At 41.8% G+C, this 24,445-nt stretch overlaps 1 protein-coding gene across 3 annotated transcripts; it reads left to right on the top strand.

Moving 5' to 3' along the window:
• The first annotated feature begins 872 nt into the window (after positions 1–872).
• Positions 873–24,099, top strand: LOC131467362 (bromodomain-containing protein 4-like). 3 transcript variants are annotated; one of them, XM_058641220.1, is made up of 22 exons: positions 873–1,010; positions 4,957–5,120; positions 9,265–9,505; positions 9,582–9,674; positions 10,661–10,798; positions 10,893–11,025; positions 11,697–11,944; positions 12,536–12,907; positions 13,140–13,268; positions 14,076–14,297; positions 14,488–14,765; positions 14,841–14,941; positions 15,045–15,302; positions 17,032–17,136; positions 17,222–17,758; positions 17,875–18,495; positions 19,342–19,442; positions 19,535–19,655; positions 21,645–21,778; positions 21,913–22,103; positions 22,429–22,711; positions 22,807–24,099. In XM_058641220.1, the coding sequence occupies exons 3-22, from the start codon at positions 9,377–9,379 to the stop codon at positions 22,870–22,872; spliced, it is 4,260 nt and encodes a 1,419-aa protein (XP_058497203.1). In that variant the 5' UTR covers positions 873–1,010; positions 4,957–5,120; positions 9,265–9,376; the 3' UTR covers positions 22,873–24,099. The 3 variants fall into 3 exon arrangements, with proteins under 3 accessions (XP_058497203.1, XP_058497201.1, XP_058497202.1); XM_058641218.1 differs by having other exon boundaries at positions 17,029–17,136; XM_058641219.1 differs by lacking the exon at positions 4,957–5,120 and having other exon boundaries at positions 890–1,010; positions 17,029–17,136.
• Positions 24,100–24,445: the final 346 nt, after the last annotated feature.

Raw genomic sequence — 24,445 nt, 5'->3', positions numbered from 1 at the left:
GGGAGACTACCAAGTGCTTTCAGGTTGAATAAGGGTGCTTATTCTTTTAATTTCAGTTTCTCTTTAGTTTCATGAGTTGAAATGCAGATTTATTGCATTCTCTCCTAGGCTTTCATTCTCAGAATTGTAATTATCCCTTTCCACCAGACAGAGCCACCCTCCCAAGAAAAACAAACCCCTAACGCATTTAATATGTGGGGATAATTATTATATTTAAATATAGACTTTTTATTTGATTGTCTTTGTGTAGAAAAAACAATAACATTTAATTAAATAAAAAGTAGAAATTCTGGAAATGATATTATACTTGGGGAGTTGATCAATATATGAAACATTTGGGGTTTTTTGAATGACAGTCTAACAAACTCCTTTCCCTCCAAGGAGTAAAGTGCACTGTTTAATTTAAGGTATGCATTGTACTAAAATCAATCTTGTCAGTAAAAACAACTAAAATCAAATGATTTAAAATAAATACATACAACAAACATTGGGTTAAAAATTAAAGGAGATAAAGTCACTACAAATCAGTGCAAAAATGAGCAAAAACTGCAAATAGTCAAAACAATTACATGAAAACTGAACACAAATAGATGCACAACACAACACAGAACAAATTAATGGAAAACTACCACAAATTAGCAGAACTCTTGCAACAACCACATAAGACCCAAAAAAGTGAATCAAAAACAGAAGATAGCTAAAGCCACATTACTGTCGTCACCATGTTTATTTACGACTGATAATAAACGGTTGTATAATGTCTTCCTCATTGATTTTCATGACACTTTAATTATGGAAATAATTGCATGCTATTGCATGATGTTACCCGGAGGGGGCGGGTTGTAGGCGGGGTTGTAGGGAGTGCGGGGCGGGCTGCGGTTAGGTGACATTCCGCCTGACAAACGATCGGCCTGCCCCTGTGCGTCTGACGTCAGCGACGTCAAACGGGACTGTTTGTTCTGGATTTGGGGCGAGGAAGGTCTGCGAGCGCTGACACCCGACTGAAGAAGGTAAAAATGGCATTTAGTGTGTTTTTGTGAACGCCAGTGGTTTATCAAAGGATAGCGCGGAACCCCTGTAATGCGGGGAAACGTTCACAACGGTCGTCGGTGGCGTACTTGGCGCGCTGTCAGTGTGCGATTCGGCAAGCGGGGCATGAGCTGTCTTCGCAGGCCTTGCGCCGGCTCGGGCACACGCGACAGATGGATTTTTAGTCTTTTATGTTCGTCCGAGTTGTCGTTATTGTGAATATTTCGTCTCGTATTCTTCTCCTCTCAGCGCTCGTGTTACGGTCGTTTTCGTGGCGTGAGATGCTCCGCGCTGTCAGTGTGCACGTTAGCTGCAGGTCGCTATCATGCTAGCCAGTTAGCTGCTAGGCTGTTTGTTTGTAGCCCCGTAGGCCGTATTCGTGACCCAAGGTACGTCAAATCGGCAGCGTAGTTTACGCGCGATGGCGCAGACTCTGCATGTGAATTGTGACGTACGTCACTTCGGGAATATCAATCCCCTTCAAGTTGTATACTGAGATGCTGTGTACGTGCGGAGCTGTCACTATCACTTCACAGCGGGGCCAAATATTGACATGGGAGTTAAGTGAAGCAGTGCTAAATCAAAGTGTTAAAACAGTGTCCTTGCGCTAAGGACAGGTAAAAACTATAACGTTATTTCCTACACTCGGATTTCGTAGGCTTTTTAGCTGTTTTCATGGAATGGGACGTAACCTAAAGTATCTATGTCGGACACATAATAGAGCTGTTCGAATTATTTAAAGCCAAAAAAAGGGCTTAATTGTTTCCTTTTCCATCTCCTTTAGCATAGGAGGCTTAACTGAAGCATCCTTTGCAAAATGAAAGGAGATTATGCTGCCACACAATCTTTCGCAGCAGCAATATAATACTGTGTAGCGAAGAAAAAATACTACCAGTCAATACTAATAACCTTGTATGTGAAGTATTTTTCATACATTGAGTCAAGAGAAAAGGCTGATGCCAAAAATCATGCGTTAATATAGGTGGTTTCACTTTTGTGAACTTTGATGTGAAGTGTCTGTGTTGCACTTTGTTGTCTAAACTCATTTTGTAGTACATGCCATTCCATATTAAAACAAGCACTTTTACTTTACAATTTTGTGAAATATCATCATGAATATCATTAATTTCGATGTCATGGTGGAATATTGTGTTATAATTTTAAGCTCATGTTGCACACCCACTACTGAACACTTCTCTGTACTGGTCCACTCTTGACCAGACTAGGTGCTCATCGGACCCCAGGTCATTTGAGTTGGACACCCCTGATATTTGATGTTATTGTGTATTGCAATAAAAGTCACTCACAATAAGTACATTGTGGTGAATTATTCAAAAACAATGCTACATTACATTGTTCCATTTGTGTAGGTTCACAGGAAATGGTTGAAGCACCTTGTTATAACATATTTCCTCATACACAACTATACACAAATATTAGACCGTGCATTAACAAGTTTGCTCCCATCTACTTACAATCCATATATTCTACCAAGCCTATATTCTTGTGGTATTGATTAATGTCTTTTCTACAATGAATTATTGATTTGGCATCACAGTATTAGTTTTGGCGTCTTTTAATACCTTGTATTAGGGCTGAGCAAGCAGTATGGTCAACTATGTTATTGGCACTACACAAATAAATAGTATAGGTCCAATACTGGTCAAAATCACTAGATCGGATATCGGACAGATAAAAATGTAGAATCCGATACTATCCAATAATCCTACATATCGCATGCTTCACTATGCACAGACTGTAAAAATATAAATAAATATCACCCAAAGAATTTAACGGCTGTTTATTTCTTCTTTTGGCAAGAATCATGTCTTCGAAATGACTCGACACAAATGTGTTGTTAACAGCTTCACAGTTCATAAATGACTGTATCGGAATAATATCGGTATCGGAAGATACTTGAGGTTTTGCTATCGGTATTGGACACAAAAAAGTTCTATCCGACATCCCTATATATTTTCTAAATATATTCAATGGTAACCATGTTAATGCACTGCTGGCATTTTAGCAGTCTTTACAATTTGGATAAATAATGAGTAAGAATTTGGATAAATCTCCTCTGCTTATTTGAGAACCTTTACATTTTATTGTAGTAGGTGCAGTAATATTGAGAATTATTTTGTAATAATTCCGACCTTATTCTTATTTAAAAACAACCCACATTCTTCATTCAGGAAATTAAATTAGTTTAGAGTCTTTTTAGTCATTGAAACGTCAAAACCGAGGCACGTACCACACCACGTGCCGCACCACGAGCTTTGTGTACCGTTACACCCCTAGCAGATAGCTGTTGTGCACTAGGATGCCAAAAGCAGTCTGAGACGTGCTAATGGGAGAGCATTTTCCCGGATCCCTACAAATCCGGACCTCTATTGATTAGGGGTGTCACGATCTTGATTGTAAATCGAATATTGATTGGAGTGACGTCACAATCTCAACCTGCGAAAGCAAAGGTGGAATCAAGCATTTAACACGCACCCAGTTTGACGTGCCAGAGGGAAAAAAAAACAAAAAATTTTGCTGGTTGTAGTCATTGTAGCACGAATACATGTTACCTCCTCCCGCTAACCTGAAGCTGCTGCCAACTAATAGTAACCATGCAACTGCTGATTCGGGCGACACATTGACCAAACTTGAACATCTGCCCAGTGTGGAAATATTTTGTGTTCCCCGTGAGTTTTGTAAACAACGGTCGCATTGTCGACAAGAAAACCACGTTGTGTAAGGCATGGACGTAGATGTAACTACGAAAACAATTCCGTTAACACAGGCAACTCTTCCACAAAATTCAACTTGCACTAAAGCAATAACTGGCGTTAACTAATGGTTAACTGAAAAAGACACCTTTTGACCACTGTAGCATTCACCATCAAGAGTAATCTAGAAACTTTTAAGGTTCGAGGTCAGGGTCCGTTTGTATTCATCCAGTAAATAGTGGAAAGTCACAATAGTCATTCTTCAGGGAAGATAAGATAAAGTGCAAAACATTACACAATAACAACGAATTATACTCCACATAATGACAGGTCATTTCCATATAATTCATTCAAACCCTGAAATTGGTAGAGTGCTCTTTATTGACTCTGATTGTTGGTGGATCAGTGTGAGGTTTTGTATGGATCATAAAATTGTCTGTTCCATCCAGTTTGGATCAAAATGCCACTTTTTTTTTTTTTTTTTTTTTTTTTAAACTTGCTGTTTCATTTCACCTGCCTCTGCTTCACTCAGTGGGATAAGCCATGCCCACTTGAGAGAACGAGGAAGGGAGGTGGTAAGAGAGAAAGCTTAGGTAAAGCACAGCAGTGGTGCAGCACTGCTAGATTATGAGTGTGTGAATGAAACACTCAATCATCATCATGCAGCTATATGTTTATGTTGCATTATATCATTTATTATTACAAATCAATTTATACCATTATTACTGTAGTTTAGGGCTGCAACTCTGAATCAATTATTAATCCATTACTAAATGAATCATCAATTTGACAATTGATTTTTAAGCTTCTTATATGTGAATATTTTCTGGTTTCTTTGCTCGATATAACAAAGAAATCATTAAAATGGAACAATTTTGCCTTGTGAACAAAACACGTTTTTAGAACATCGTCATTTTGATTTGATTTCTTTTGACCAAATAAGTAATCAATTCATCGAGAAAATAATCAACAGATTAATAGATTATGAAAATAATCATTAATTGTGAATAATGTATTGCACAGCCCTGTGAACTCAACTGCGACTTTTAATATCATGTGTGAACTCTGCCATATAGACTCTGATCACGGTTGTGATCTGGTCAGACTCTTACCTGGTAGCGTGTTTTAATGTTATTTAGAAACGTGTCACATTGTGATTATGTCGACTTCAATTCAAAAACTACCTTCCCTCCTTTCTCTGTCTCTGTCACAGGTGTTGACACACTGTCCTCTTGTCACTGAGCTGCAGTTTCCTTGCCCCCCCCCACACAGTGGTTCACTGACAAACCTCCATGGTTACCACAGGAAATCGCCGCCTCACCAACTGAGATATGATCACACAATTAAAATAGACCACAGCTGCACGGCTACAAACATGTAAGTCCCCAGAAAAGGATTGTCATATTTCTTTTTTGTCCTGTCTGTAGTTGGGTCAGAATCACCAGAGGCATCATGATATGATTTTATCACGATACTTATGTCATGATGCAATATTATTGTGATTATCGCAAACCCCTGATTAATAAACAATCATATATAATTATAACTTTAGTGATTTTTTTCCCGGAAAACATTATGATTAAAATGTTTCAGACAGAATTTGTGGACTGTTTGCTAATCGTTTAACCAGTAGCACACCGTTGGGTTTCATAGCGCACACACACACCACTGCGCATCTATAGGCTACTGCATCATTACCACCACATCTTCCGTTATGTCACTCAGCAACCACAATTTCACAAGCCACTATATGACACAAAAACAAGCTTCCACATAAGCATAGGTGTCAGCTACGCGGGGAACACGTCCCCGGCACTATTTATGATCAACAGTTTTGTCCTCACCACTTCTAAAAAATGTTTATAAATTTATCATTAACACTCGACACCCCGTGAAAAGTGCACATGAAGGAGATCAGAAACATGATCGATCGGTGGTGTTAATGCAGTGGCCATAGCTTACTTCAAAAGCCGCCAAAGGTTCAAACGTCGTTGATGACAACAGCAGGGGCTAGCGCCAGACACATCGCTGGGCCTTGGGCGTTCTGTCACTATGCATCAAATTTTGATTGGCTGACGACCCACGTCAGTCAAAGTTATAACCAAATAGGAAATGGCAGCTTCAACGAAAGGCCAGCAATACTACTAGAGCAGGTCCACGGAGCTATGATGCGTTTAATGACATAAGGAAAATCCACTAAGCTTCACAAAAAATAACCATATTCATTCTGGAAATATAATTATAACATACTGAAAAAGTAATTGAATTCAGACACGTTCAGACACACATTAGTAGCAGGGCCAGCAGAGAAGGCCCTGCTGGCCCTGACAGCCCACCACTGCGTTTAACTAACTAATCATCACTATTAACTCATGTTTTCATAATTTAACTCATGTTATAGTACCTTTAGGAGCTCTGTCTGTGTGTGTGTGTATCGAGCATAAGAGTTAGCCGAGACAAAGACTGTGAAATGTTCTATGCTTGTTGGATGAAATAAATGTCCAGACTCCTGATCATGACGAGTGTCCATATGTCTTTCACCGCTTGTAAAAGTGTGTCAGCTCAAAGCAGCTTCAGCTTCTGTCCTGGAGGAAATGTCTCCCCTGTGCTTTCTGACCACTGTCTGGAAGCAAAGCAGGAAAGCCAACACTAGCAAAATTCTAAAAAAAATAAATTGGAAAACAAGCTCATAATGCAGCATGTTCCCTGTTCATTGCTTTCGAAAAGATGCAGTCTCTGCTGCAGCAGAGCTATGTTACCATGTTTACATGTTAAACAGCAGTGTAATGAAAAATATTCTCGTTTGGGCCGATGTGCATCCTTTTTGTGCAGCAGCGTCTGCGTGTTTTACTGTCCGACTGAAGCAACACGTACATATGAGAGAGAGAGAGCAGAGGGTCGATAACTAATTGTTGTAAACACTGCAGATTAGTGCAGATTAATACCAATACTTTTTGTGCATCAATACAATGACATCACAAGACTCAAACCCTTGATTTGTTTGTCCATTAACCCTAACCCAACAGTCATAATTTGTCTATATTATGACTGTTGCAATCGGCTTGTTTGGCCCCTGATTCTCATCCAATCTTTTTACGATTGAGCATCCGTTAATACTGAATGAGTGCCCATCTTTGGCTAGATAACAGAGCTGCGCTTTAGTTATTTATTTATTTATTTTTTAAAATATGTCACTGTCAAAATAAATAATATTCCTGCAGAATAGAGAGAATGGAAATCAGACTCCTGTCATCTGTCTGTACTGCTGCTGAATTGCCGCCTGGAACCTATGAAGATTCTCACTGCAATAGTGCTTTCAGCGCGTTTGAGCAATTTGCCCGGTCCAGGGTATAAAAGTGGTTCCAATTTCTCATGGAAGACGGGGAAATTCCAAACATGGCATGAATTGTCATACGTACTTTTTTCCTTTCACACCATTTTTTGAGCTGTGTTGTTGTTTTCAAGTTCATAGTGTATGAAGTCTTACCTAATTAAAACATTGAATTGTTATATGATTGGTTTAGGGGTTATCCATAGCCCTACTTTAAGTTAAGTTTGGGCGGTGTTACACTAAATGAAGTACATTTTACAATTCTATATCTTCCTGATTGGCCAGAAATGCTGCAGTTAACCGCTTATTCCAAGAGATTCACGTCTGTCAGATTGTAGTTTATCCAGAATGCATTTGTTATTCAGACACAAAACGTCCTTGATGCAGGGTCTCTATTTTAAGACTAACAAAAAAAGAAAAGAACATTAAATATTCAAATCCTGTCTGAGCGGTTATGGATAAAAGGGTGTCTTGAAAACCTCCACCACACCAAGTTGTCTAACTCGCCCATGCCAGGGCCTTTGAAGCTGAAGTGTCCTTATTGAATAGCAATGAGACGGAAAGATAATTGACGAGCTGCAAGAAACCGCCTCTTGTTGAGTGGATGTGATAGTGCTGTGTTTCCCACAGAGCTAGATTCCATTTGTGGCAGCAGCCGACATGGGTGAGGCTGTTCTTGCATAAAAAAAAATTATGTAACCCGCTCCACTGCAAATGTTTGAACTGCCATGCATTTTTTGGACAAATTAAAAAAGCCAGTAGTATGATATCAACTCTTACTGAGCTGACCTGACCAAATCACTTGATTTTATGAGATTTTGTTATTGGCAAACATAGTAAACATAGTCTTCACAGAGGAGTGCAGCATGCACTCATGTGAACGGTTTACCTCCACCCTGACTGTATCGTTTTTACTCTGGTACTCCAAGGGATGGTTTGGGCTAGTTATAGTTATTTTGCCACTATTCCTAATGGAAACACAAAAAAAACCCCTGTACCGTGCTGTACCGAACCGTTCTACTCGGTGGAAACGGGGCTATACAGGTACTTTTCATACCAGTGTCCCTTGTCCAACCAGGAGCATGTGCAGTCAATAACTGGTCAGTAGCTTCACACATTTTGGGATGCACACAAACATCTGCATCCCGGTGATCCCTATCAATCCTGGCATATACTGTAGGGATGGACATTTTAGGGGAAGGCGATATAGAAATAAGAATTATATGCTTTGGCTGAATAGTGTTATACCTTGTATATCTCCATATTTATACACTTGCTTACTGTGTTTCCTCTGTGTGCATGTGTATTTAAGCACACCTTTCAGAAGGTTTGCAAATGTCAGTATCGTGCAACAAAACTCATCCTTGTCAATTACATCTTGTGTCCAACTAAAGGATGTTTTAACCAGTCTGAATGTAGATGTGTCAGTTATTGGTGTGTAAAGACAAAAGCCTTCACCTCTTTCAATATGTGCAACACTGGAACGAGACAGACCAAGAGACACTCCTGTCAAAATCCTTTAGCGCTGTTTTAGATTTATGTTCTTTTGTGAGAACTCCGACTGATGTGTATATAACTTTGAAAAAGTAGACCACTGGGTAAATAACTTCACATTTGATCTCTGATTTGTTTGGTTTGTTCTGAATTTTATATTGAACTCACCTGGCCCTCGCAGTATGGATACTCGACCCAAGCCCATTGGGTACCATTGGGTCAGTGAAACATAGAATAAAACAGGGTGAATTTAATAGTTTGTGTTGCTTATTGAAAATGTGGTGTAAACATTTAATAAATAGGTGTATAATAAGTCAAAATAAGTGATAGTAAGTGTAATCTGGTAAGTGATTGACTAGTCTTTCTTTTAGGGTTTACTATTTACAACATCACAACACAGAACGTAACGGTGGATGTTATCCTTTTCCTCCACAACTCAAAATAAACCGCAATTGTCAGATTATGTAAATAGTTATCTGCAGCTACAATTCAACAAGGGCTAATAAAGAATAACTTATTGTTGTTAGTTGTAAGTCTTAAGTGCTGGTTGTAACTCATAAGGTGTGTGACACACATGTGTACGGCTTCATCTTACCCTGACTGTGTCGGGTTCGATCAACATTCTGAAATGTGGTGTGAGCTGCACTCGAGATCACACCATAACACATGCTGTGATTTTGTTTCTTGGCCTTCCAGAGAGTCGAGTGAGGAGTGTAATGGCCTGAGGGGGCTCCCCCCTGTCCCACCTGCCCCTGCCAGGTCCAGTCTGCCTAAACTGTCTGCTCAGTCACTGCGACCCACCACTGCGATGGGAGACGGACTGGAGGCAGGCAGCAGCCAGAACCCTCCCTCTGCCCCACCACCTCTCCCCTTCAGCCCTCCACCTCCTGCAATGTGCGGCTCCTCCAGACCCAAACGACAGACCAACCAGCTACAGGTAAACATTTTTGTGTTTATGCTCTTTATAAACAGATTTGTTCTACGTATTTGAACTTGGTTCTGCTCTTTTTCAGTACTTGAATAAAGTGGTGCTCAAGACATTATGGAAACACCACTTTGCGTGGCCCTTCCAATCTCCTGTAGATGCCATCAAACTTGGTTTGCCTGTAAGTCTTGTTGTCTTTCTGTGCTTTCATCAGCGGTATTATCCAAGGCACACAAAAAGCATTGTGATAGTGGCTATTTGCTGATAAGGTCACTCTAGTAGGAGTGGGAATGTCATGATTCAATTCAGTTACGACTCTGAAAGCTGTGATTGGATTATAAATTGATGCATCAGAATTTTCTCTCCTGAATCAATTTGATTGTGACGCACAAGGTCCCGATTTGATTTGTTCCAGTTCAATATTGATTCATTTAGAGATTTTCCATACCAGTTGTGCTTGGTTATGAAAGAGATTTTCACACAACTAATACTGTAAATTGTATCAAATTTGGATCTCTAAGTATTTAAAAATGTTTACACATGGATCACAAAGATTAGATTAGTTCACTTTTTATTTAATATGACCACATGCAGTGCAATTCTACAGTACAGTCATAGGTGATGATTTAAACACGGACATTAAAAAGTTTAAAAAAATAAAAAGTCAGTTGGTCACGCAATGTCGAATGAGATTCAGAATGCAGTCTGGCATAGCCAGGCTAAGGAAATTACATATGTCAATAGATTGATGTAAGGATTTTAAGAATTCATATAGAATCTTCCAAATAACTATCAATATGTATCGAAAAATCCTCTTGCTCACAGGCTTATAGTTGGCCCTCCATAGATCTGATGAAAACCTTTATCCACAGCAACTATTTTGGATATAAATTATTGAACCAGAGAGTTTAAGTTTCTTCTATTGTCCTCGATTTGTATTTTTATTCTCAGCTGACCCATTTATCGACTTTGTGAAGGTCATAAAATCCACAACAGTACTTCAGATTGATTTAATTTGGGGTGCCATTAATGTGGTTGTCTTACACGCCTCAAGCTTACACTACAGATGGCAAATAATGTGTTCTGCTGTTTGTTTTGTCATTTGCTTAATTTTCATTCATCCAGGCAAGTTAGTAATTTAATGATCTCCACCTGCTTTCCTTCAAGGACTACTATAAGATCATCAAGACGCCCATGGACATGGGCACAATAAAAAAGCGCCTGGAGAGCAACTACTACTGGAACGCCCAGGAGTGTATCCATGACTTCAACACAATGTTCACAAACTGCTACATATACAACAAGGTCAGCCACATTAGAAGTTGTAGTCATTGATGACTCAAATCAATGGAGAAATGGTGCCTTCTAAACATGTTCATGTTTGTGTTTATCTGTTTAGCCGGGGGATGACATTGTCCTAATGGCTGAGGCCTTAGAAAAGCTCTTTCTTCAGAAGATCACTGAGATGCCGCAGGAGGAGATGGAGATCGCTGTGGTCAGCAAGGGACGCCGTGGTGCACCACGGGAGAGCGGTATGAGTCTAGGAGGACTTTAGAAAGAGTAATAATGTTTATATTGTACCCTCCTGCTTTTAGTTGAAGGGTGTTTGGCATTATGAGCACTTTAAATGCTGTCAGTCAATTGAAACCTTGTTTTATTCATTAAAAAAAGACCCTTTGCAAAGAATGCAGACTGACCAATCACAGCGCAGCATAGGAGAAGCCCCCACAGAGGCTCTGACACTTTCATGGTAGTTTCCCATTGACTTCATTGCAAACATATACAGTTTTCTCCATTTTCGAGCTTCTTTTGTGGACTCGGAGAGGTTGTTTTTTTCTAAAACGAAAGTCAAACCTTGAAGTGTAGGCTGTGGATAAAGCACTTTTTAGCTGTTTGTTTTAGATGTTTTATTGGAGTATACTGAAGAATTTGAAGAGGAGGTTTGATGGCTTAATTGCCGTGTGTAAACAAGTCTTATCAGCCAAGCTTCTGTAGAGAAATTGTGTTGTTTGTACTGGTTCCCCCTCTAATTGAACTACTCCTTTTATGAAATTTGCACTGTTTAATTAAGTTTTTTGTTATTACATCTTGTACCTTTGACATTTCATAATTTGTCCAGCTTGGGTCTACGCCAGAATTGTTATTTTTATCTATTTTATTTAAAATGTTGCTCTATTTTTTATTTGTTTTTTTTCTCTTTCAGCTCTGATAATTCATTCAGATTCAGGCCAAGAGTCATCGTCGCCCCTTCAGGTCCAGCCTATATCCCAGCCTCAGCCTCCCCCACGTGTGCCTCCCACACCCACCTCTCACACACACCTGGGAAACCCATTCCCCGTCTCAACTCCGGATGTCCTGGCCCATGCTTTGACCTCTGTTCCTCCTCCAACCCTGACACACCCAGGCCTCCACCCTGTCCCAATGCTACAGAGCTCCCCTGCCCTCATAAAGGTAAGGAAGTGGGGGAGAATCAACTGTCATGGTTAGGACTAGAGGTCGACTGATCAATTGTTTTAGCTGAATAACCGGCTCTGATAGGACATTTTACAACTTATTGACATCTGTGGACCCTCTGCATGAGGGCTAGCAACACGCCAAGCACACATTTTGTCTATATTTCCTCAATTAATGACAGTGATTAATAACAAAGCCATCTGTCTCAAAGTTTCGAAGAAACAATGCTGAACGCTTCATGAAAAATTCAGAGTCCAACTCAGAGGTGCATTCAGTGAACCTTGTAAATTTCCTTTCTTATGCAAGCACATGTGCATGCTTGTTAATTGTTATCACTTCATTATCACAACCCTGTGGTAAGAGATGCAGAACTACTTACTTATTGAGTGTGGAAATAACAAATCTTATCATTTATAAAGAATTGTTTGGTTTTTTATCTTTTTATTATTGTAATGAATTTTGTTATTGCAATTTTTATTTTTGTAATTTCATGATACATTATTTTAATTTCTGATGTTTTTTTAACTATTTACTTAATCTAACTATTGCAGTTTTTGTGTCATTTTCATCCCTGTCATGCTTCAACAGCAAAGGAAAAGCCAGAAGAGGAAAGCAGACACCACCACGCCGACAGCCAACGACCAGCTCAGCGAATCGTCTCCTGTGTCTGTGGAGGCCCGGCCGCGTCGAGAGAACAATCGTCCACCGAAGCAGCCCAAAAGGGATGGATCGCAGCCGGACTCCCAACATCACCTTGGCGCTGGTTTGGAGACGGGAGGGCTGGCAACACCGAAACGCCAGGAGCATTTACGCTTCTGCGCTCGCTTCGTCAGAGAGATGCTGTCCAAGAAACATGTGGCATATGCCTGGCCTTTTTACAAACCTGTCGACACGAAAGCTCTTGGTCTCCATGACTACCATGACATCATCAAACATCCCATGGATCTCAGCACCATCAAGGTGACTTTTTGTTTGGATTTTAGGATCAGGGATTCAAGATTTGTTTGGTGATTTGGCTCAAATTAAGTGATATGTCAGTTACATGTGAATAACAGGCATCATGTGTTACCTTTTTGTACTTTCAGTATTCAGTACTTTGTTTCTCATAAACTCCAGCTCAATAATCCACAGCTCAACAGTCATACAAAACAAATCTGGATCAGCCTTGACGAGGTTTGTTTGTCTCCTTCAGAGAAAGCTGGACAACAAACAGTACAGAGAGGCTCAAGAATTTGCAGCCGACGTCCGGTTGATGTTCTCCAACTGTTACAAGTACAATCCTCCAGACCATGATGTTGTTGGCATGGCACGCAAATTACAGGTCAGCAACAGATCTATCACCATAAATATGAGACATTTTTGACAAGCAGGTGTAAGCAGCAGGTTCACGGTGCACCAGATGTTTGTCATATATGTAGTAGGGCTGCAACTAACGACTATTTTGGCTGACTAGTCATCGGTTATTGAAACGGTTCGTCGACTAGTCGGATAATAAATCACGCAATAATCAAATTACTCAATGGCTCTCTTTAGCGACCAGCTTTTTCAATTTACCTTGAGGTTGTTTTGGACATGTGCTAAATAACAATAAAGTCATTAAAAATACTTGATTCAAAAATCCTCTGATTGCTGATATAAGAAATAAAATATACATATATCAAGTATCCATTTTTCTGTAAACCACTGTATTGATCTTTTCCCCCTCCCCTACTGTTCTAGCTACTAAACTAATTCTATGATCGTTTTTGTCGTAGACTAATCGTTGCAGCCCTAATATGTAGTATTTCAGTGTGTTCACACAAAAGACAAAGCAAAATGTTTGTTTAATGAAATTACACACAGATTTAATGCTTCTGGTTTGGTGGAAACACAACATTCTTTCACATTCTTTTGGCCATATATGGATGGATTTTGTTACCTAAATTCTAGATTAAGTTCCAGATTGACTAGTCTTAAACTAGCAGGGGCACTTATTCAAGAAATGCCAATCACAGTTTCAAGAAAAATTGTGGTCAAACTACTGTAAAAACAATAAGATGTTTTTTGAAAGACTTTGTGTAAATAAGTGCACAATATCTTTGTGTGAAAAGGGTTTACAGTGTCTCTTGCCTTTGACCTTTTTTGACAGGATGTGTTTGAAATGCGTTTTGCTAAAATGCCTGATGAGCCAGAGGAGACCACTCCTGTTCCAACCCCGTCATCGGCCCTCCACCCTGCCCCCTCCATGCGACAAGCCCCGCCTCCTTCCGTTGTCTCGGAAGAAGAAAGCTCCAGCTCCTCCGAATCTGAGTCTTCGGCGGCAAACTCAGATCACGAAAGGACACAGCGATTGGCTGAGTTACAGGAACAGGTTAGAGGATGGAAAATGAAGGGGGAGGGAGGCTTATGAGACACAACAGGTGGGTGGGCCATGCAGAACAGCTTTACCGAACGTGGGTAATTGCTGAAACACAGAGAAGCAGATCATCTGGCCTCTCTTTTCCTCTCTTAACATCACAATTGTTTGTGTGTGTGCGTGTGTTTTCTGTCTCATCCTCTAGCTTAAAGCTGTCCATGAGCAGCTGGCAGCACTGTCGCAGCCACAGGCCAGCAAACCCAAGAAAAAGGAGAGGGAGAGGGAGAGGGAGAGGGAGAAGGAGAAGGAAAAGGAGAAGAAGGAGAAAGAGAAGGAAAAGGAGAAAAAGAAAGAGAAGCACAAGAAGAGGCTGGGAGTGGAGGAAACCATTGAGGCCCCTTCGCCTGCACTTCTACAGACTCCTAAGAAGAGCAAGAGTAGCAAGGAGCTAGTCAATGTGAAGAAGGACAGAAAAAAGCCCAGGTAGGTTTCACAGAACTGATGAGTCTTATTACTGTAACTTTATCTGGCACTAATCGGATGATTTGTCAATCACAGTAAGAAAGATGGAGTTAGAAACAGCCGCCCAGCAGCGCCCCCTCAGCCTGGGCCCACCCCGCTCGTCCCTTCAGCCTCTCTGGAAGCAGAGGATGAAATGGGTACGTGCATGAGAGACGAGTCAAGCATACTTTTTCTTTTTTTAAGTGTGTATGTCTTCAAAGAAGACCTGCAAACAACTCATTCTTCTGCCTTTCTCGACAGATGTCTTTGGGGGCCTGTCCGTGGAAAGATGCAAGCCTATGTCGTACGAGGAGAAGCGTCAGCTGAGCCTGGACATCAACAAGTTGCCCGGTGACAAACTGGGCCGCGTCGTGCACATAATCCAAACGCGTGAGCCGTCACTGAAGAACTCCAACCCGGATGAGATTGAGATTGACTTTGAGACACTGAAGCCTTCCACGCTGAGGGAGCTGGAAAAGTATGTCTCCAGCTGCCTCAAGAAGAAGAAAAAACCATCAGGTACGCTGTTGTTTGTTTTCAAAGCCACTCGTGACTTCTGTCTCAGGTACCTTTCGTGCCAATGTCTTGTTCTACCACTCACAGTTCCTGTTTAAACCGCACACCGTGTAAAGGCAAGTTACTCCTGTTTTTCAGCTCCTATTGTAATCAAAACAAAAAAAAAGAGCTGTTATCCCTTTTCAGTGGACAGGTAAATCATGCTTTAAACGGCCTGCAGTAACCCGTTTATGAGACAGGCTATAGTTATTAACTATGCTTGAGCTCTGTCTATGGCTAAATGTGGTGACTTTTTATTCATTTTTTTTTTTTGCAAAACAAATGGTTAGTTATTTCAAACAGTTTAATCAGATGGAAGGGGAAAAAGCTGAATAAAAACTGCAACATAAATCAGCTACCCTGATTTCTATTGATTATATAAGACAAAGAAGCACCCATATACAGTAGTTGGACCTTCACTCACTGTGTGGCTTTGGGAGAGGAGGCTGCTTCCGCTTTGATACTGTTGTGGGGAAAAAAACACAATCGGTCAAAGCATGTTCCTGCTCTAGAAAAAATATGACGCCCAATGTCCAGAGTTCGTTGAGAGCCGCTTCACATTTACACGTGTGTTGCTGTTCATGCTGAAATGAGGGCTTCACATCATTCTAGCGTTCTCACAGGTGCATACTCGAGTTATACGTGGACAGGTACTGGTGGTCTCCTTGAGGAGGTTTCCATGGTTACCGTCTTTGTTGTCTCTTTTGACCACCAACTAGACTGGGAAGCACTGTGTGACAGAGAGCATGCATACGGTCTGCATGTACTATTACTGGAGGTGTGGACGCATTTGTCCACGTAGAGTCTGTGTGGACCACGGCAGAAACTGGCAGATAATGAAACGTACGGCCTCGGCTAACCTCTGCACACACACACGCACACACACACACACACACACGGATGTGAAAGGTATGACCCGAGGGTCTGGGAGTCATAGACGTCTTCTTGTGTAGCTTCTAGTGTTTTCCTTTGGATGAGGTTTCCTGTTTTAAATTTGTTAAGGAACAGGCAGTTATTTCGGTTGATGGACACTAGGGCTGCCAAATATTAGGAAAACAAATATCCTGTAATGTTGTTGACTATTGCAATGATGAAATGACTTGTGAAAAACAAATATTTAAGTATATGTCTTTCTGCTTTAGGTCTGCTCCTAATTTACACCCAGACAATGAGTATGCATTATTGAATTATGTTATAAAAAATAAAATATCTCTTACCACCTGAATCACTGTACTAAAAATGTCTGCAAAGAAATTGCTGTAATGCAATGTCTCTCTTTCCAATTTTGCCCATCATGGAATATGAGGTTGTTGCAGTGTGAGGGAGGGATTTAGTGAGAGTGAAGTGTACTGTTACTGTATTAGGAGAGAGTGATGAAAATCAAATACAAAAAAAAAAATCTTGACCAAAGAAACCATTAAAGTCCTAAGTGCATATGTATATGTATGTATATATATATATATATATATATATGTATATGTATATATATATATATCATATATTCATGTGTATATATCTTTTGCATATGTTGATATTGCAATAACTAAGTTATTGTCCAGCCCTATAATTTATATACAAGTTTGTGTATTTCTTTAATTGTAAGGCGATTTTAAAAGCTTTCAAAAGTGCAGATACCCTGGACACCATAAGTGCATTCATTTCTGACTATGGCACGTGTGTTTTGTTGCAGTAGACCGGCCTCTGGAAATGACAAATGTGACGAAGGTGAAGACGGGATCTTCATCCTCAGGCAGCAGCGACTCCTCAGATAATGAAGACTCTGAGAACGGCGAGAATGGTAAAGACTCACACAGTGTGAAACAGCTGTCAAGGCTTTTTTCCTCCTATTATATCCAAATGTTTTGTGTACTTCAATCTCCCAGGGCTGGTTCCCAAACAGCAGAAGAAGAACGTGTCTAATAAAGACCCCAAGAGACCACACCACCAGTCCCTCATCACCGGCGTCGGCCTCGTCCCTCCTCATCCTCAGCCTCAGCCTCAGCTGCAGATTCAGATTCAGCCTCAGCCTCAGCCTCAGCTTCAGCCTCAGCTTCAGCCTCAGCTGCAGCCTCAGCTTCAGCCTCAGCTTCAGCCTCAGCTTCAGCCTCAGCTTCAGCCTCAGCTTCAACCTCAGCTTCAACCTCAAGTCGTCCAGTGTAAACCGACATTTGTGCCGCCTCCCTCTGTCCCCGTCACTGTCCCCTCTCTGGACACCTCGCAGCTGCTAAACTCAGGATTCGATCCTCTGGCCCACTTCATGAACCCACACCTGACACAGTCGAACACCGAGCCCAACCCAACCATGACTACTGCTGGTGTCCCTGTCGCAGCTGTCCACCTCAACACGAACCCGCCCAGCAGCCAGACACCTGCTGAGACACACCCTTTCCTCAACCAACATCCCATCATACCCTCACCAGGTATGTTCTCTTAAGGTTTTATTTTATTGTTATTTCTGTAATTAATGAATTGCAATGTGTTCATTAACAGTTTAATATAAGTGAATTCATCCCATCGTTCTCTTCCTGCTTTTCAGCGATCCACAACGCTCTTCCCCAGCAACCATCGAGACCTAGCAACCGTGCAGCGCCGCTTCCTCCCAAACCCTTGCAGCCTCCCCCGTCCTCGCTCCCCTCCCTGCCTCCATCCCCCTCCCCGCAGCTTCAGCCCTCGCTTCCCCTCACACTGCCCCAGCCTGTCCCCCGCCCCCGTGTCCCTTCACCTCCCTCCCACGGCATCCTGGGCACCCTCTCGGCACAACCTCCCCAAGCCCTGCTGGAGGACGACGAGGAGCCGACGCCCGCCACTTTGGACTCCCCGCCCCTCAGCCAGGTGCACACCTTCCTGCAGTCTCTCCAGCCTCGACCCATCACACAGACCCTGCCAATGCACACGCACTCGCCCGTGCCGCTAGTGCCGCCGCTGCACACGCAGGCCATGGCGACGTCCGCCCCCACCCTGGCGCAGAGACACAGCTCGGGCCACGCGCTCATGCAGCAGCCGTTCCCACACACGTTGACGCCGCATCAGCAGAAGAGTGTGGCCCTGCAGCAGAAGGTACAACAGATGCAGCAGCAGCAACACCAACAGATGCAGCAGCAGCAGCAGCAGCAGCAGCCGCCGTCACCACAGAGTAAAGCAGAGTCTTTCCCAACAGGTGAGATAAAGAGTGGTGTTGACGTAAACACGATGAACCACAGGGAAATATCTTTTATTTTTTCTATTTTCCTGTCTTTCTTTTTGCTTTGTCATGAACTACTGAATACTTTTATCTTTTTGAGGTGCTTAAGGTGTGAGAAAGTCCATTGGAGTTAATGTTGATACACACTCACGTTGCAAAACTCCCAGTTGCCCAATATAATGATAATCATCAGGGTGCAGTGACTCTGCGTTAACTATATTGCAAGACAATCGTATAACTGTATGTCACATTGTCTGAAAAATACAGACATACTTATCACTGCTCTGCGCCATTATTCCATTGTCAGCTATTTCTTTGGCCAGTTAACATTCCTGGGATAATTGGTACTGTGAAGAGTCATGAAATTAGCAAGGAAAGGTGATTAGAGTCATGTTTTATGATTCAAAATATCAATCTTTATATTAAAAAAATGCATTTATTTTCATTCTGTCTTCAGTGAGAACCTAACATATAGTCCTTTCCTCACCATTTTGTCTCGACCGAGATGGCAATCATTGCAAGGACAAGAAAATCAAAGTACAAAAAGTCCTACATTTCTTTTGAATTTTGGATTGAAACAGCTCCTTCTGTGATTGCTAATGAGGTGCAGGAACCTTCTTAAGCATTTGACAATTTGGTTGCACCTCTGGGCTAATGTGTCTGTGTCATACCTGTGTTTGGCCTTGAGGTGGTGCTAGATATCCTTTTTTCTAAAGCCTCCAGGATGAGTCCTGTCAGTCATGGCTGAAATCCCACTACTGAAGTGGAAACTGTAACACTGTGTAGCCGCCGCAGCATATTTACTCCACATGCTTGTTGTAGGTATCCTGCGCGAGAGCCCCTCTCCTCTGATGATGCATTCTCCTCAGATGCCTCAGTTCCACCCAGTGGGACAGCACTCACCTCCACAGGCCAAGAAACATGTGAGTGAAACGCCTAATAGGAAAGACGCCGAAAACATGTTGTGACTAAAAGACCTGCCTCGATGACGGAGGTTTAAATGTCTCCCCTGCAGGAGCAGAGGTCCAACCTGGTGGCAGTAAAAGAGGAGAAACTTCCTCCGTCACCAGTTCTGCCCCCGTCACCCTTCACTCCTGTCATGCGTCAGGATACACACAAACCAGACAACAAACACAGTGAGTGTGACGATACTTTCCCACTTATTTTGTCTGTGAGTCAGCATTCACTTCCAGGTCAAATGACTCTGCTGCAGACAGTTTTTATCAGTGCAGACTCGTTGGCAGTGATGTAAACGTGTAACGATGAAAAGTAGGGGGGAGAAAAATCGAATTGCATATCGTGATTCTTTTATTTGACCATTTTAAAAGTAAGTTTTCTTCCCAGCTTAATGTACGGAAACAACTAAAAGTAGCAGTTGCTATTTTACCCCAAAAGGTATTGGATGTTCCGTTTGTCAGTGTTTTCTGCAGTCCAGGATTTTGAAAAGACATTTTTCAGTTTTAATTTTATTCATTTGAAGGCTCGCATTTGAGCTGTGTCCTGTGCACTAGCTCAGTGAACTGAGCAGGCAACAATTTAACAATTTACTTTCTGCTTTTGTTGTTTTTATTATTAGCAACAGCAGCAGCTAAATGAAGGAGTTACCTCGTTATGTTCCATTGTCTGTTCAATTCATATAAATGGTTTAGGGTTAAATGTCAGACTGACTGAGTGACGAGTGATGGGCATTTATTTGAAAAGTATGACTTGTGGGTTATCGTCTCGCGTCGTTAATTTTAGTTTTAAGGAGGAAACGAAAATTGCCATTTTTCCATCTATATACCATGTAATTGCAGTACTTGGTTGATGACCATTGAAAAGCTGCTTTACACGACAGTATTTGCCTCTCACACCCATTCGCTCATTCACACGCTCCCAGCAGAGCCACCTGGAGCAACATATTGACTTCCTTCACGACGTCATGACCAACCGTTCGAGCTAAATTCTCTTTGCGTTGAGTTTGAAAGTTCGAGTGTAACCACCTACAGTACCTGACCACCACTAACAATGCCGGGTTTATACTCACTGTAGTGCTTCAGGCTCAAGGGAGCGCGTGCCAGACATGACATAATCACGGCTGCACAGTGGACATCTAAGGGCAGACTGGCTCAGCACAGTTGGTTTTATAAGCAGCTACAAGAGATAATCACAGGGTGTTAAATCCTTGAATTGTAGCTTTTATAGCGGGGGGGGGGGGGGGGGGAATCCAATGTAAGACAGAGAGAGACTTTTTAAATACTATTTTGCAGCCTGTTCGATGTGTAAAGCGTGTCAAAAACCAAACATGGCTTCACCAACAATCACGACCACCGTCCTCCGCGGCGCTTCCTTCTGCTTTGTGTCGTTTGCTGCTTCAGACGTGTGGTTTACAGATGTGTTGGCTGTTTGCAGCGTGTTCATGAAGTTGAACAGTGGTTAGTCAGTCCTGTTTTTGAGATCGTTTTTTAGCAGCAACATTATTGTTAGGTCCCTAGCCTAGGGAAACCAGTGTATGTGTGTGTGTCTTTGACCTCATCTTTCCCAAGAAAGCCAAAGTCTGTTCAAAAGTGTAGAGTTGTATTAGTCTTTGGAGAGGATCAAAGTCAAAAATAACAAACCAAAACTTCTCTTTACAAAATGACCTGCAAAAAAGAAAACACAGGAGAAAAAAAAGACGTAGCAAAACCGTCTTCACTCTCCCACTGCTGCTACCCTTTTAACTTAAAGATGATCAATTTCTCTCAAACAATATCACAATTATTATTTATCTTAAATAAACAAAAAAACTCAAAAGCAAAGAATCTTATTTACTTGAATAACTTGATCACCAAACCATTAGCAACTGAAACAAATCTCCACACGCTACAGCTAAGCTACTACTGCATTGCAACGGCACAGGATTTGTTTAGAAAGCTGAGGAGGAAGCTTAGAGCGCAGGTTAGGGAGGATTTTTGGAGTCCTGGCCTTTTCTCTTCAACCACTGGTGGTGAGCCAATCTTCAGGGTTAGTCTTAAGTTGCGGGTATTTGTGCTTTTTCTAAACGTGTCAGCGGCCATTTTACAGCAGCATTATTGCATACAAGCCCCTGTTCCAGGCGGTGAAGGTGCATCATGTAAGGGTTAATGATTACATTTTGTTTCTCTCAGGATTAGATATGAAGCCACTGGATGGTTCTCGTCCTGGTCCTCGCCTTCTAGACTCGCCGGCGCCGCCCTGCTCCCAGCAAGACAACAAAATCAAGCAAGAACCCAAAACTCCCGTTGCTCCTAAGAAGACCCAGGTGTGTTTGAGTGTGTGTGTGTGTGTGTGTGTGTGAGAGAGATATGAGGGAATAAAAGAAGTCTCCTCTGCTCTGGTTCAATCTGTTGTCACTCTTTCACTCTTCACCCACGTCTTATCTGCTCTCGTGTTCAGGACGTGAAGTTAAAGAACATGGGTTCTTGGGCCAGCCTGGCTCAGAGGTCACAGTCCACGCCGGCGTCCGCCGTGCGCTCGTCCAGCGACAGCTTCGAGCAGTTCAGGCGTGCCGCAAGAGAGAAGGAGGAGAGGGAGAGACAGCTGAAAGCACAAGCTGAGCAGGCGAGGAGGGAGCAAGGAAAGATTCGGTAGGTAGGAGGAGGTGAAGGTGTGGAATAAGGAAAGACGGGAGTCTCTGATTACCCGGAGGATTTTTACTGACCAGCTGCCTACAAAACCGTTCCGACCCCCTCTTGACCATCTGTTGCATTAGATACTCATACTAGGTGTATTATATCACCTTTAAGATCCATGTTTACAAATCAACATTAAACTTTTTGTGTTTACATAAGTGATTACATTTTATTCAGTTTTTCTCGATGGTGTAATGTTTAGGTTTGTTGTGTTAATGTGGATCCTGCACAGTTTGATTTCAATCTAATGTGAAGTCTCTCCCCCTCCTCATTGCCGTAGCCGTGACGACGAGGATACGATGGAACACGCTCGCAGAGCACAGGACGACGTCCGCCGCCGCCAGGAGCAGCAGCAGCAGCAGCAGCAGCAGCAGCAGCCGCCGCCGCAGCCGCCGCCGCTCACTCCCACGCCTCCGGCCTCTACCCCGCCCACTCACTCTCCACAGGCTCCACCTCCACAGCCTCAAGCCCCGCCTCCGCCCCCTGCTGCAGCTGCACAGAACACCCTCGACCAGAGGGAGATGGCGCGTCGCCGGGAGCAGGAGCGGCGCAGGAGAGAGGCGGTATAAACAAAACTTATCATTTATACTTTTATAAATTAAGAAATGATAATAAAGAAAAAAACTAAAAGCTTTTTTTTTTTTTTTTTATTCTGCAGACCGACACCATCGACATCAACTTCCAGAGTGACCTGATGGCCATTTTTGAAGAGAACCTGTTCTGAAAGAAGAGGGGAAAGAGGATGATGGGAGTGAGAGACAGACCCTATAGACTTATATAAGAAAATATACAAAATGCATATAGACCTCAAAGCTCTGATATTCATGGTCGCTGCTCATATGAATGCAAACACACATACACTTCGTAGTATCTGTCCTTTTTTTCTCAGAGTAGTAGAAACAGCTGGCTTGTGTCCTGTGAAGGAGGAAGTGTTGAGTGGGAAAAAAGAAAAAGAAAAAGCCTTTTTCCTCCAGCCTTAGATACGTTTTGGTGTCTGGTGTTTTACGCTCGGTCGCCGGTTCTGGGTCCTCGGGGACGACAGACGCCGGACTGATCGGATCATTGATCGGCTCCCTCAAGGAAAAGAAGGACGATGGAAAAAAGTTGGCAACTTTAACTCTTTTACATAAAAATAATAATAATAATAACAATGGTGATGAGGTTTAGGTTTATAATTTAAGTGAAGGAGAGAAGAAACAAACAGATTACTCTTTTTTTTTTTTTGCCCTCTCTTCTAACCCCGTTTTATTTTTTTTGTTTGAATGTTAATGGCGAGGGGCGGAGTTTCGTCCGGTTCAGCGCTCGCCTGTGAGTCGGTTATTTTCTCAGGACGCGGTGGAGAACTAATAACAACCACCCGTACCTGCTGCGACCTCTCTCACACACACACACACACACACACACACACACTTTCCCAACATGCCCTTCGTCCCTTTACGTTCTGCGGCGACTGTGCGTGACGAGAAAAGGAACGACGGCGTTTTCAGAGTGCGTCCTTTTGCCTTAGCGCTCTAGCCTGTAAACTAATAATCCCACCCTTCAAATTATACATATTATATATACATATATATATAAATATATGAAAAAAATAGATACATGAATATATATGTATATATAAATTATATATATATATACACACACAAGGAAATGTCAAGGATAAAGTACATGAGAGGGACTTGGATTGTGGGGAGCGAAGCTTGTCTTTGTGTTTTGATTTTGTAGAATTTACTGTAAAGAAGAAGAAAAAAAAAACTTTTTTATTGAGAGGATTGTTTTCGTCTCGACTTATTCTCTCTCTCTCTCTCTCTCCGATCTTCTCTTTTCTCTCTTTTTTTCTTGACTCTATGCCAAAACCAATCTATTGAGTGCTGACAAGTTCTTTTTTTTTTTTTTTACATGTAAAATGCATCTTCTTTTCACTTTATATTAAAGGCTACGTTTTTAATTGCTATTTAATTTTTTTTTTTTTTTCCTTCATCTCCTTTTTAAATCCAATATTATGCAGCGGTTTAATAGTTTAATCCCTCCCCCATCAGTGTGTAGTTGTCCTATGAATCTGCACTTACATGTTTCACGATCTTTCTTCTTTTTTATTATTATTGATATCATGATTTCTTTCCCTTGTGTCTGATTTCACTGTCTTGTCCACCACTGTCGTCTCCACAGTTTTGTACAATAGTTTTTATTTGTCGTTCACTCTCTGAGTTCTTTAGATTTCTTCTCATTTTACTGTTCCTGTTGCCCACGGTATCTGTTTTGGGATGTCGTGTGCCATCGTGTTTTTCTGGCAGTGGGAG

The sequence above is a fragment of the Solea solea genome, chromosome 10 (genome assembly GCF_958295425.1).
Source record: "Solea solea chromosome 10, fSolSol10.1, whole genome shotgun sequence".
NCBI lineage: Eukaryota > Metazoa > Chordata > Actinopteri > Pleuronectiformes > Soleidae > Solea > Solea solea.
Note: the sequence above shows the minus strand (reverse complement) of the source record. Positions and strands in the feature narration are given on the sequence as shown.